Source organism: Budorcas taxicolor, chromosome X (assembly GCF_023091745.1).
Source record: "Budorcas taxicolor isolate Tak-1 chromosome X, Takin1.1, whole genome shotgun sequence".
In the NCBI taxonomy this organism is placed as follows: Eukaryota; Metazoa; Chordata; class Mammalia; order Artiodactyla; family Bovidae; genus Budorcas; species Budorcas taxicolor.
Window position 1 is genome coordinate 63717032 of NC_068935.1, and position 13615 is coordinate 63730646.

Consider the following 13615-nt stretch of genomic DNA (forward strand, 5'->3'; position numbering starts at 1 on the left):
TTCTCCACTTAGCAGCTTCTCTTCACTCATTCCATCCCTCTGATATCTAGAGCATGGGCTCAAGTGGCCAAAATAAAGTCCAGATGACCAAATAAATGGTCATTTCAATATACTTGGTAATCTGCTTTCCCAGGACAGAGAGTAGAGGGCCAGCCCAGGGAATACTGGGCCATACTTCAAAGCAACATTTGCTCTTCTCCAGGATTCTGAGCAGATGGTGGGGCAGTGGTAGAAAACACCTCCTTTGCCCCTGTGGTCAACAGCAATGCAACAACAGGCAGGACCCCTTCCTTCCTGCCCGAGAAAGAGATCTCTCTGTGTTTTATCCAAGATGCAAAAGGATACCTCACAGCAATGATCTGTTTCAGACTTTCCCGTCACCCCCAAGACACACTGTCTGCAAGTCTGAAGGATGCCACCACGCAGCCTCATCACAATCACCTCCCACAGAAGGAACCCAGCTTCCCAAAGCCCCAGAACACCCTGGCTCAGACATTGACATTGCAGCGTTCCTCTAGGAGCCCGAGCGCCCCGCCCTGTGTTGCCTGGTTTAGTGTGACTAGGGGACTTATCTCCACCTTCTTCGTGTGACTACGGCTCCTAGATCATCGCTCAAGGTGTGGGGGGTGTCCGGCTCCTCCCAGTGTCCCCACTGCTAACCCAGCCTTTCATGGAGCAGCGGCTCCATAAAGGTCTTTGGAATACATGAGCCAGTGAGCAGGGGGCTCAATTCATTATCCACTGATTCCTTAAATAACCCAGGCAAATCCAAATGAACAAGACATTATTTAGTTTTTGAAAATGACACACAAGAAGGACAGAACCATGAATTCACTACAATTACTTTTATCATCTCTTCCATCATCAATATTACTGCCAAGTAAGCTCACTTTTCCAAAACAGTTCTAATTCCAATTCCATTGCATCCTGTTCAGGACCACAAAACACAATGGAAGAGTCTCCAATCTCTTTTACAAAACAGCAAAACTCTTGCTCACAATCTGGGTAAGCGCAAATGCACTGTGATCAGCATCATTCACGAAGCTGAGACACTGAAGTTTATTTACCATTCTATGAAAACAATCAAAGTCTGAAAATTATCTAAGGAGAACTGGTGAATCTCCATGTCATCACACAGAAAACAAATGCAATGAAGCTATACACTGGTTCCCCAAACTGCCCCAGGCCCTCACTTCTGAGAAGGCTGACCGCTCCCTCTTCAATCTCAGAGCGAAGGCTCACCTGGATGCTGCTCTGGCTCAGTCCGCCTCATCGTCCTCCCTTGCAGCCTCTGCAGACTGCAGTGGGAAGGCCCTCAAAGCCCTTTGTTTGACCCTGAGCAGAAATGCCATGATTTCCCACTTGCTGGTCTCCGCATAAGCCCGGGGACCCCACAGGAACTCATAGCGAGCAGGGTGGCTGTAAGGCACCTGCCGGTACTCCAGGTACCCCTCCTGCACCCACACGTGGGTCAGAAGCGTCCTGGGCTCCCCAAAGATGCAGTGCACACTCCCAGCATACACACCCAATCTGCTGAGTGCTCCCCAGACCTTCTGCTCAGGGGCACGGTCTCCATTCCGCATGATCAGGTTGAGGACCAGCACCAGGAGGCCGGCCTTGGGGATGCTCTGCCCACTGCTCAGCATTGCGTTGCAGCTGAGGCCCAGGATGGAGACCATGATGTAGATGTGCTCCCTGGGGTCCACCTCCTTCACCTCCACGCCAAAGACCAGCTGCAGGCACTGCGAGGCTTGGCTGAAGACCACCGGGAAGTACTCCTGGTTATCCCTGAGGACCTTATTCAGCATTTCCGCCTGGGAGGTCGGCTCCTTGGCTCGATACTTGAGGAGCAGGAACTTCATTAGGCTAGCTATCATCTCATTCAGCGCTTCCTGGGGCAAGGACTCCCCAGTGCCTAAGGAGGACACTGTGGGGGAGGAGGCCGAGGCAGATGCAGCCACCCCTGCCTCAGCCCCCAAGAGCTGCGCATTCACCGGGCCCTGGGCCTCGCCAGGGTCCTGAAAATCTTCCTCGGGCTTGCTCAGCTCACTCATCTCGACCACGAGCGTGATGCCTGGGATCAAACCACAGACAGGAGTCAGCCAGGGTGACAGATGGGGACCACGGGCCAGGCTGGGGGAGAGAGGGGCTGTGAATGGCCTCAGCTGAGCACCACACCCTGGGCGGACTGACACAGGCAACTTACAGGTCTCCGCTTGAGGGGTGCTCTCAGACCTCACAGGGGCAAGCCTCCGGGGCAGCCAGTCCCCTGGCTACTGAAAGGAGGAAGTGAGGTGGCTCCGCAGGGTACAGTCAGCACAGTCCAAGACTTCCGAGGCTGACAAGGTGGGGGATTAGGCCCTTGGGTGGTCCCTTCTGTTCTGGGGTGGGGAGCCCCCGGTGCACACTCAGGGTACCCTCCTCACCTTGACTCCTGGTACTGCCTGCACCTTCTCTGCCCTCTGACCTCAGGGCACGCGCCTCAGTCCTCTGCCTTCCCCTCCTGGTTCCTGCAGCTCCTGTGAGAAAAAGGGAAGGGGGCAGCTCGGGGGTATCCTGTGGCACAGCCCTGAGCCTTCTGTGACAGTACGCGGGGTGGACTCTGTGAGGTCCCCCCAGTTGTGTGGGTGGGAGGTCCCCTCAGGGCTTCCTTGTAGTGCTCACCTTGCCCCTGGCACCACCTGGTCCCTCCCCTCTGGGGGCCTGCATGGAAATTCAGAACAAGATCCCAGCCTCAACAGAAAGCGCTGAGGGGCTCCACATGCTGCCGAACCTGCCCAGGGCTTCCTGTGGGTTCTAGGCTGGGGACATGCTCGGTCCTCAGCTCCTCCTCACGTCCTGCCTGGCCTCCCAGCACTGACCACAAGGGCGGGGGTCTGCTTAGTCCTCCCTCGGGTTTGGGGAGTTCAGCCTCTGCCGACCTGAAGCCTCTGCCCTCCGCCCAAATAAACCTCACCTCCCGGGGTCCCTAAGCCAGAAGTCAAGAAACTGCTCACCCCACTCTAGGGCCTCCCAGAGTCCCCACAAGGGCTAGGATCCCTGCCTCCCTGTTGGGTCTTTCCGCTTCAGTCCATCCTCGCATGCAGCCTGGCCCTCAGGCAGGACCGGAGATTGTCCCGTCCGCCATTTTGAGACCCCGCCGCTTTCACAAGATCCCCGGTCTCTCTCAGACCAGCATGTAAGAAAGGCAGACAGACAGAATGTGCTCCCAGGGCCGACTACAGGGGCGGGGATCTGTGGGGTTCCCTCGCTCCTCATGCAGGGTCCCCTCAGTCCTCCTTCAGGCACCTCACCTGCCTCCGGCCGGGACCTGGGATTCTCGCCTCTCCCCAGCTGAAGCCCCGCCCCTTATACCACCCCCAGTCTCTCCAAGACCCGGATGTCAGGAAGTCAGACCATGCCTGCTGCGCTCCTCCGACCCCCACAGTTGCCCTGGACTGACGGCAGAGATGAGCTTCTCTGAGGTACCCTCTGATTGGGGTTCAGGGTCCTCTAGTTCCTCCTCAGGGTCCTCAACCTGACACCCCACCGGACCTGGGAATCGGACCACCTAAGGCCCCGCCCCACATGCAAGGTCCCCAGTCTGAGATCCCGACCGACCGAGGTCAGGAAGTCAGCCCCCCTACCAGGTCTCCAGTCTGAGATCCGGATATGAGGAAGTGAAACCACGCACGTTGGGCTCATCCTACCCCAGGGCCGCCAAGGACCAGCAGCAGCTACAGGCTTCTCCGAGGTCTCCTCTGATTGGGGTCCAGAGTCCGCTCGGTCCTCCCTCAGGGTCCTCAACTTGAAACTCTGGAGGAGCTGGGCTTCTTCCCTCTGCTCACCCGAGGCCACGCCCCCTTTCCCAGGTCCCCAGTTTCTCTGAGACCTGGATGTCAGGAAATGCAGCATGTGCTCAGCCACCCTCTGTGTTCCCTGAGCCTTGATGTGAGGGTCCCGCCTCGGGTCAACACTAGGGGCATCCCTGGATCTGCCAGGGCTCAAGATGAGGTCCCTGAGGGATGATAAAAGGTAACCCCACTGATCCCTGCCCCTGCTGTCAGCCCTGGGCCACCCTGGTGGTGGGATGAGGCACTTGGCAGCCTGTTCTGACTTCCGCATCTGCATCTCAGAGACATTAGGCAACTGTTAGAAGGGGCAGGGCCTCAGATGGGAAGAGGGGGAGATCTTAGTTCTTTTGAGGGTCAAGGTGAAGACACTAAGGGAAGACTGAGAGGACGCTGGACCCCAGAGCAGAGTGGGGTCTGGGAGGACATAGGACAGATGAACCATGCTGCATTTCCTGACATCCAGGTGTCAGAGAGACTGGGGACCTGACATAACGGATGGGGCACGAGTGGGGAGAGGAGAGAATCGAAAGCCCTTGCACAGAGACAAGTTGAGGTCCCTGAGGGATGACTGAAGGGACCCCAAGCGAAGACTCTAGGGACCCCAAGGTAAGACTGATGGAACCCCACAGATCTCAGCCCCTGTTATCGGCCCTGGGAGCCCTTGGGGTGAGAAGAGCACACTAGGTCTGTCCTCTCTTCCTGAGTTCCGGGTCTGTGAGTGTGGGGACCAGGTGTGAGGAGCAGGGACCTCTTCCCACCTTTCCTAGTGGGGAGACGACAGAGCCTAGGTCCTACCGGAAGTCAAGGTGAACACCCTGAGCGAGGACTGAGGGTAGTCAGATCTCAGACCAGAGGGAACCTAGGTAGTCCCCAGGCAGGACAACTTCACGCCGCATTGCCTGACCTCCCCGTCAGAGAGACGGGTGAAAGCAGCAGAGCCTCCCGATTGCAGACAGGACACTTGCAGATCTTGCCTGGAGTACAGGCTCCATGCGAGGAGGGACCAAGACAGTTAGACCCCAACAGGGAGGGACTTGGCCCTTGCAGGAGGGTCTTGGAGGGCCCAGAGCAGGGTGGTGAGCAGGGTGAGCAGCTTCTTGACATCTGGCCTAGGGACCTCGTGAGGTGAGGTTTTTCGGGTGGAGTGCGGATGTCTTCAGGTTAGCAGAGGCTGGACACACCAATCCCGATGGAGGACTAAGCAGACCCCTGCCTCTGTGGTCAGTGCTGGGAGGCCAGGCAGGACGTGAGGAGGAGTTGAGGACCGAGCATCTCCCCAGCCTAGGACCCGTGGGATTCCCTGGGCAGGTGCGGCCTCTTGTGGGGCCCCTCAGCACTTTTTGTTCAGGCTAGGGTCTTGTTCTGAGTTTCCTTGCAGGTCCCCAGAGGGTAGGGACCAGGCTGTACCAGGGGAAAGGTGAGCACTGCAAGGGAGCCCTGAGGGGACCTCCCGCCACACAAAACTGAGGGGACCTCACAGAGTCCACCCCTCGTACTGTCACAGAAGGCTGAGGGCTGTGCCACAGGATACCCCCGAGCTGCGTCCTCCCTTTCTCTCACAGGAGCTGCAGGAACCAGGAGGCGAAAGCAGAGGTCTGAGGCCCCTGTCCTGAGGTCAGAGAGCAGAGGTGGTCCAGGCAGTACCCGGAGTCAAGGTGAGGAGGGTGCCCTGAGTGTACACCAGGGGCTCCCCATCCCAGAACAGAGGGGACCCCACATGGGCCCAATCCCACCACCTTGTCAGCCTCGGAAGTCTTGGACTGTGCTGACTGCACCCTGGGGAGACACCTCACTTCCTTCTTCAGGTAGCCAGGGGACTGGATGCCCCGGAGGCTTGCGCCTGTGAAGTCTGAGAACACCTTTCAAGAGGAGATGCATAAGTGGCCTGTGGCCGCCCAGGGTGTGGTTTTCAGCTGAGGCTGTTCACAGCCCCTCTCTCCACCATCCAGGCCTGTGGTCCCCGTATGTCCCCATCTGCCCCCCGCCCCCCTCCGCCGCCTCCCTCCTGCCTCAGGCTGTGGTTTGATCCCAGGCATCGCGCTCATGGTCGACATGAGTAAGCTGAGCAAGCTCGAGGAAGAACTTAGGACCCAGGCCCAGGGCCCATTGGAGGCGCAGCTCTTGGGGCCTGAGGCAGGGGAGACTGCAATTGCCCCCCACCCCAGTCTCTGGCCTTGCCCCCGGTAGCTCTGAATGAGATGCTGGCTAACCTGATTAAGTTCCTGCTGCTCTGCATCCGGCCAAGGAGCTGACCTCCCAGGTGGAAATGCTAAAGAAGGTCCTTAGGGATAACCAGGAGCACTTTCTGGTGGTCTTCAGCCAAGCCTCACAGTGCCTGCAGCTGGTCTGTGGTGTGGAGGTGAAGGAGGTGGAACCCAGGGAGCACATCTACATCATGGTCCCCACCGTGGGCCTCACCTATGATATGATGCTGAACAGTGGGCAGGGCCTGCCCAAGGCCGGCCTCCCGGTACTGGTCCTCAGCCTAATCATGTGGAATGGAGACCGTGCCCCTGAGGAGAAGGTCAGGGGAGCACTCAGCAGGATGGGGAGCGGTGTTGAGAGTGAGCACTGCAACTTTGGGGAGCCCAGGGAGCTGCTTACCCACATGTGGGTACAGGAGGGGTACCTGGCATACCGGCAAGTGCCTGAAAGCCACCCTGCCCGCTCCGAGTTCCTGTGGGGTCCCCAGGCCTATGCAGAGACCAGCAAGTGGGACGTCGTGGCATTTCTGCTCAGGGTCCAACAAAGGGCTTTGAGGGCCTTCCCACCCCTGTCTACGTAGCCTGCAAGGGAGGAGGATGAGGCGGGCTGAGCCAGAGCAGCATCCAGGTGATCCTTCCCTCTGTGATTGAAGAGGGAGAGGTCAGCCTTCTCAGACGTGCTGGCCCAGGCCAGTTGGGGAAACTGGTGTATAGCATCTTTGGGTTCCTCTTCTCTATGATGACATGGAGATTCATCTGTTTTCCTTAGAGAACTTTCAAACTTTGATTGTTTTTTTTTTTTTCATGATTGTTTTCATAGAAGGCTAAATAAACTTCAGTGTCTTAACTTAGTGAATGATGTTGATCACAGTGTGTTTGAACTTACCCAGTTTGAGAACAAGAGCTTCGCTGTTTTGTAAAAGAGATTGGAGACTCTTCCATTGTGTTTTGTGGTCCCGAACAGGATGCAATGGAATTGGAATTAGAACTGTTTTGGAAAAGTGAGCTTACGTAGCAGTACTATTGATGGGGGAAGAATTAGATGATAAAAGTAATTGTAGTGAATGCATGGTTCTGTCCTTCTTGTGTGTCATTTTCAAAAACTAAATTATCTCTGTTTATTTGGATTTGCCTGGGTCATTTTAGGAAGTAGCAGATAATGAATTGAGCCCCCTGCTCACTGGCTCGTGTATTCCGAAGATGTTTTTGGAGCCTCTGCTCTGTGAAATGCTGTGTTAGCAGTGGGGACACTAGGAGAAGCAGGACACCCCCACACCTAGAGCGACAGTCTAGGAGCTGCAGTCACATGAGGAAGGTGGAAAGACATGCCATAGTTGCAATGAACAGTGCAACACAGGGCGGGGTGGTGGGGTTACGGGAGGAGTGTTGGAGTGTCAGTGCCTGAGCCAGGGTGGTTTGGGGCTTGGGAAAGCTGGGTTCTTTCTGTGGGAGGTGACTGTGTTGAGGCTGGGTGGTGGCAACCCTCAGAGTTGCAGACAGTGTGTCTTGGGGGTGACGGGAAATTCTGAAGTGGATCGTTGCTGTGAGTGTCCTTTTGCATCTTGGATAAAGCCCAGAGAGATCTCTTTCTTGGGCAGGAAGGAAGGGGCCCTGGCTCTCATCACATTGCTCTTGATCACAGGGGCAAATGAGGTGTTTTCACACCGCATGCTGCTGCTACTGCTGCTAAGCCGCTTCAGTCGTGTCTGACTCTGTGCGACCCCATAGACAGCAGCCCACCAGGCTCCCCCGTCCCTGGGATTCTCCAGGCAAGAACACTGGAGTGGGTTGCCATTTCCTTCTCCAGTGGGTGAAAGTGAAAAGTGAAAGTGAAGTCGCTCAGTCGTATCCGACTCTTAGTGACCCCATGGACTGCAGCCTGCCAGGCTCCTCCATCCATGGGATTTCCCAGGCAAGAGTACTGGAGTGGGGTGCCATTGCCTTCTCCATCATACCCCATATCTGCTAGGAATTCTGCAGAACTTGGTCACACTCCCTTGAAGTGGTGCCCAAGAAATCCACGAAACTACTCTCTTTTTCCTGGACCAGGGGATCCGGATCATAAAGTGTTAATTAGCTTTGAATTATCTTGATTGTATTTGGCCATCATAATCAATGAATTGACCTCTGTTGGGGCTGCAATGAAGGAAAATAACAGTTTGGATGGAAGACCGGCTGAGGCAGAGGCAAAGACTGGTTCTTGCTTCTATTTCCTATAGCAGCTTGGGTCCTGCTGGAACACTCCTTCACACCCAAATTTAACAGGTCCTCTAACTGGAAATGGGGCTTAACAGGTAGCTAAAATGATGAAGAATCTGCTTGCACTGTGGGAGACCTGGGTTCGATTCCTGGGTCAGGAAGATTGCCTAGAGAAGAGCATGGCAACCCACTCCAGTATTCCTGCCTGGAGAATTCCATGGACAGAGGAGACTGGCAGGCTACAGTCCACAGAATTGCAAAGAGTCAGACTGACTGAGTGACAAACACTATAGTCCACTATGGTCTAAGTAGAAAAGTTTCTTAGTTTTATTTATGAAACATCCAGTTTGGCTGATTAGCTATTCCACATCCTATTGAGGGTCATATTCTCTGACATGCCTGGACCACAAAGCAGCCAACCCCATCCCACAGTGGAGAGTGGAGGAGTGTCTGGGGGCAACAATGTGCAAGATTCCTGTCGTGTCATCACAGTGCCAACAGCCGCCAGGCCCTGCGAGCTCTGTACTGTCCCTCAGGCCCATCCTGCAACCCAGCATACGGGGCTCCTCACACCTGCTCACCTCCCAGATGAAGAACTCAGGCCACGGGGCTTGGGCATCTTCCCAAGACCACCTGCTAGTGAGGGCCAGGGTGGGCTTAGAGCCCTGGTCTCAATACCTCTGGAGCCCCTGCCCTCCCCGCCCAGCCCAGGCTGTGCCCCATCCTTCCGACACCTCACGCCTTCCTCTTAGTGCTACACGTTGTCTCTGAGGTGACAAAAAGCAGGCTGGCAGAAGGAAGGGGACAAGGCGAATCAGAAGCACTGTGGGCTGCTCTGTGCTTTGCTGAAAACTGACTCTGTCTGGGGCCGGTGTCTCTGTGCAGTCCCAGCACCTCCTGAGTGAGGGCAGCGCCCTGTCCTTGCTGCTGCCATGGGGCCTCCTGCCCAAGTGAATGTGCCAGGCTGACCAGCTTCTCACTGAGCAGGAGGGAGGAGGGCCTGACTGTATGGTCCCAGTACCCACTGGGATAAGGCTCCTATAGGAGCCTCCTCCGATATGGGAGGGAAGGTAACACAGGCAGACCCCCGAGGCTCCAGGCCTCTCCAGCTGCAGTGAGGGAGGGGAGCAGCTGCAGGGCCTCTGCTCTGGGGACACCAGGGTGGGGATGCCAAGCGCAGGGGCAGGAGAGCTAGGCTGAGAAGGGCAGGCCTTTGACATCATGAGAGCTTGGTGTGTGCACAACACATGTGTCCCAAGCACCAGCTGACGAAGTCTCCTCAGTGCCACGTGAACCCACTGCCAGGCCCCAGGTGGTGCCTGGAGGATGGGGACCAGAAAACGCAGCTCCCTCAGGCCCCAGAGGGTGAGGCCGGGCCCCAAGTGGGGTTGGGTGGAGGCAGGAAAGGCCACCTAGCCAAGCTGCCCACAGATATCAGTCTCCGGTCCCCTTCAGAGGAGCCACCAGTGGTCTCCATCCAGTCAGATGAACCGACCTGAAGGAATGCCTTGTCAGCCTGTTTAGGAGTGCAAAGGCAAGGGAGCAAGCCCAAGTCGAGGCCTGCAAGCTCCATTCTGGCCACCAGTCCTCAGGCCAAAATTCCCTGGGAGAGCCTCTTCCACAGCCTCTTAGCTCTCCCCTTTCACACACCAGGCTGTGCCCCTCACACAGGGCAAATGACCCTGCTGAGTGGCAGAACTAGGGGGACACCGTCCCTAGGGGGACAGTGCCCTAGTGTCCTCACACGTGGGCCTTTCCAAGGTGCTGGTCTGTCCCCTACATGGGATTTTGAAGAACAGTGGCCCACAAAGGTCAGAGAACACACATCTCCAAACCCACTGCCCTATCGTCCATGTGCTGTGAAGACAGGTGACTCTCACTTGGGTTTCATCCAGTCCCACACCCAGACTCTCGTCCATTTTCAAATACAGGTAGACGGGGGCATCCTTTGGTCACATCTAGCTCAACAACTGAGAACTCTCCCTGGGGGTGAGTGTGTATAAAGGAGACTCCTTGAAAAGTACCTAACCTGTGAGCCAACAAAATCATTCAATGTACCAGCCATCTAGGTAAGGGAGAACAGGTCCACAGTGGTGGTGGGGGCAGGGGCAGGGGCAGGGGTGGAGAAGATCAGAGCTGACCTCGGAGAGGACCAGTGAAATGCTTGTTTTCAACAGAACAAGCTGTGCCTTGAGCCCCTAGTCAAGTCCTTCAAAGGGCAAGTACCCATGGGACATGCAAGTTGGACATGGGAGGCCAGGACTGGGGATAGCAGAAGTCAAACCACCCCAGTTACGAAAGGAAACAGGACTTCGAGTCAGCCTCCAGGGAGTCTAAATCCAAGTCTGAGACTCTGGGAAGGGGGCAGGGGAAGCACACACCCAGGTGTTCCCAAGGTGAGCCATGAGAGCAGTCTTTACAGGAAGAAATGGAAACTGAAGGCAACAACCCGTAATGTTCAGTGGGATGACGTCTGGGGGTGGGCAGAACTCAGGAGGCTGCGAGTTCAGCAGAGCACCTGGCTGTGCCCTCTTACACGGCATCGTGTGGAGTCCATGTCTCGTGTGGCGTCCGTGTCCATGTCTCCTTATTCTCCACCGTCAAGTGGAACATGAGGTCGCTCCCACTGTGCTCAAGCACAGCCCTATTCTGGGGAGGGCTTGACCTGGGGGGTGCTGGGGACAGGACAACAGGACTCTGACTTTGGGGCCATCTGAGCGGGACCTACCTACCGGCAGCACCAGTTGGAAGAGACCAAAGCCAGAAGAGGGGCAAGGAGACCGGGATGGGGGTTGGGGGGTGGGGTGGGACCAACACCTCAGCTAGGCCATCCAGCCCACTACGGACCCGGTCTTCTGGGAGGGACAGTCGCCAGGAGCCCATCTGACCCCTGAGGTCTCTCTCGGTGGAAGCTGAGCCAGGACTCACCAGGGCCTGGCCCTTTAGCAGAAGCCAGCCACAGGCCTGCCCATTGCTAAGGAGGGAGGTGGAGCCAGGGGCACGTTTGTCAACCCATCCAGGGCCTGGCCCCCTGAAACAAGGTGCCTGGCAGCAGATGAGAGCTTTTGCAGGCAACCTGAAACATGTTTTTCTGTACTTTCAGACAAGAAACAAGCTGGGGATCCCATCCCTGTCTACATCCCCCCTCCCCCACACTGGGTGCAGGGCTGCCTCACCACATCAGCTCTGTGACATCATGAAACAATTAAGGGAGCTGACCACTTAATTGGCTGCCAGATTCTAGAACCTCTACAGAGTATTTTTGCCTCCCCCCCCCGCCCCCCAACCCTGGTGTGAGGCCCTTCTGCCCTGAGCGTTCACTGCTTGGATAGAGAATGCTCCTGAGCTAGAGTGGCTCCATGGCTAGTCAGAGTTCCAACGAGGCACACAGCCCCTCTGGCCCCATCAACTGATGGGGAGCCCACAGCAGGAGAGAACCCCCCCCCCCAATCTTTCCCAATGCAAATGTGTATTCAGGGGAGGTTTTGGCAAAGCAGGGTGACCAACCCGAGAGCCTAGATCTGGGCTCCCAAGACAACCCGCCCCCCCACAGGGCCCAAACCCAGAAACAGCCAACAAGGAAGAGAACAACACCATCCTCAGGCTGTCCTTCCCCAGGAAGCTCTGGATGATCATGGAGGATGCGGCCTTCACCTGTGTGCACTGGAACAACAAGGGAGACACAGTGGTCATCAAGGCAGATCTCTTCCAGACAGAGGTCCTCCAGGGCAGAGGCGTGGACAGGATCTTTGAGACAGACAGCATCCAGAGTTTTATCTGTGAACTGAACCTGTATGAGTTCAGTAAAATCCATCCTTCGGGTAGCTCTGTGGGGAAAAAGGGGATGATGGTAAAGAAGAAAGCCCTTCCAGGGAGACTAGACTAGATGACCCGAGTGCGGGACGGCTTTCGTTTCCCAGGAGAACTGTTTTCTCATGAGAGTGTGGTTAAGGAAAGAGAAGAAAGCAGGGCCTTTAGTGTTCCACAAATCCCCTTAGACAGGATCCACATGGGTGACTCCAGATCCTGAGAGGCCACTTGATGTCAGGGACCTCCAGCAACACCTCAAGCGAGGCCGACCCCAGGGGAGCTCTAGGGAGCACACTCGCTAGGGCCTCTACCTGCCAGGAATGAAAAGACCTTGTCTCCCTCCTTAGGGAAGGCCAGGACTGTGGTGGGGAGGAGGGCAGCGAGGAATGGCTATTCTCCTCCACAACGGCTAAAGTAATCCATGTCCTTTCAGATCTATCACAGCTCCAACTTTCAGAGAGACAAGCCTCTCTTCCTGCAGAACATCCAGACAAAAGGCAACCCCATAACAACTGCTCAGCCCGCCACTGGCACAACAATGACTCCAAAGAGAAAGAAGTGAGCGTTGACGACCAGACACTCTCCTTGATTCCATCACAACGAGTCCACCCAAGAGGCTGACAAGAAGGCCCAGAAGGGAGCCCCAACTGCTCACGGAACCCACGGCTGGCACTCTTTTGTGTTCTGTGGCCTCTGGTTTATGGGCAGTGTAGCCGTGCAGGCCGGGGCAAACCATCTTCCCAGAGAACAGGGCAGCCCCAGTGGAGAGGGTATGTCCAGCAATGCCACGTCTGTACCCCCGGCTACTGCTGGAAGGGACACCACAGGGCAACTGTCCGAGAGCCTCCCAGAGTACCCAGGTTATGGTTCAGTGATGATTATGTACAGCATCTATTATTCCATCGTGAAGGCGGCCGTTTCACTTGTGGCCCCAAACGAGGCCCCTGAGGTGGAAGAGGAGCAGGAGACCTCAGATTACAAGTGTGCCCTCTGTGAGCAGTTCGAGAACAACCCCAGTCCCTGAGCTGCCAGGTCCCCAGGGACACTCAAAAGCACTCTCTTGTAATCAAAAATCTAATTCTGGCTCTAATAAAGTAAAGCAAAACTTCACTGGAGTAAATAAAGAATTGAACAAGAACTTTGAGTCTGTGTTCTTTATCTGTCCATGCTATTCAGACATGGCACTGGATGAGCCACATGAGGCTGGAAGCCCACACCCCAGGAAAGCTTCAGTCCAGTCCTCATGGTCCATTTTCATCTGAAGCAGCAGCATTTCACACGCTCGGCCAAGGGTCTGACCCACAAGCTGAGCGCTGAGGCGAACCCAGGACGGACTGGTCCCCGTGCCTTGCCTGCCACTCAGCAGACAGCCCAGCCAGGCTCCTGACCTTGGGGGTGTCACCTTCCATGAGTCATGCACCCTGAAGCAGAAGGGGCTGCTCCTGGGTCCCCCGATGATGCCATAGGTTTCTGATCAGTAGCTGAGAGTCTCCAGCTCCCAATCCAGGGGCCTCCTCAAGAGGTGGGGGTGACCCCACCGGCTAAAGGCCTTGCAAACACATGACCCCA

General features: G+C 56.1%; 1 protein-coding gene and 2 pseudogenes across 1 annotated transcript; 2 read left to right on the forward strand and 1 right to left on the reverse strand.

Annotated features, from left to right (window-relative positions):
* Nucleotides 1-1259: 1259 nt before the first annotated feature.
* LOC128069485 (melanoma-associated antigen 10-like) lies at nucleotides 1260-2054 on the reverse strand. Its single transcript, XM_052662666.1, has one exon. The coding sequence runs from the start codon at nucleotides 2052-2054 to the stop codon at nucleotides 1260-1262; it is 795 nt and encodes a 264-aa protein (XP_052518626.1).
* A 3831-nt stretch (nucleotides 2055-5885) lies between these two features.
* On the forward strand, nucleotides 5886-6618 carry LOC128069486 (melanoma-associated antigen 10-like; annotated as a pseudogene).
* A 2865-nt stretch (nucleotides 6619-9483) lies between these two features.
* On the forward strand, nucleotides 9484-13070 carry LOC128069487 (heat shock transcription factor, X-linked member 3-like; annotated as a pseudogene).
* Nucleotides 13071-13615: the final 545 nt, after the last annotated feature.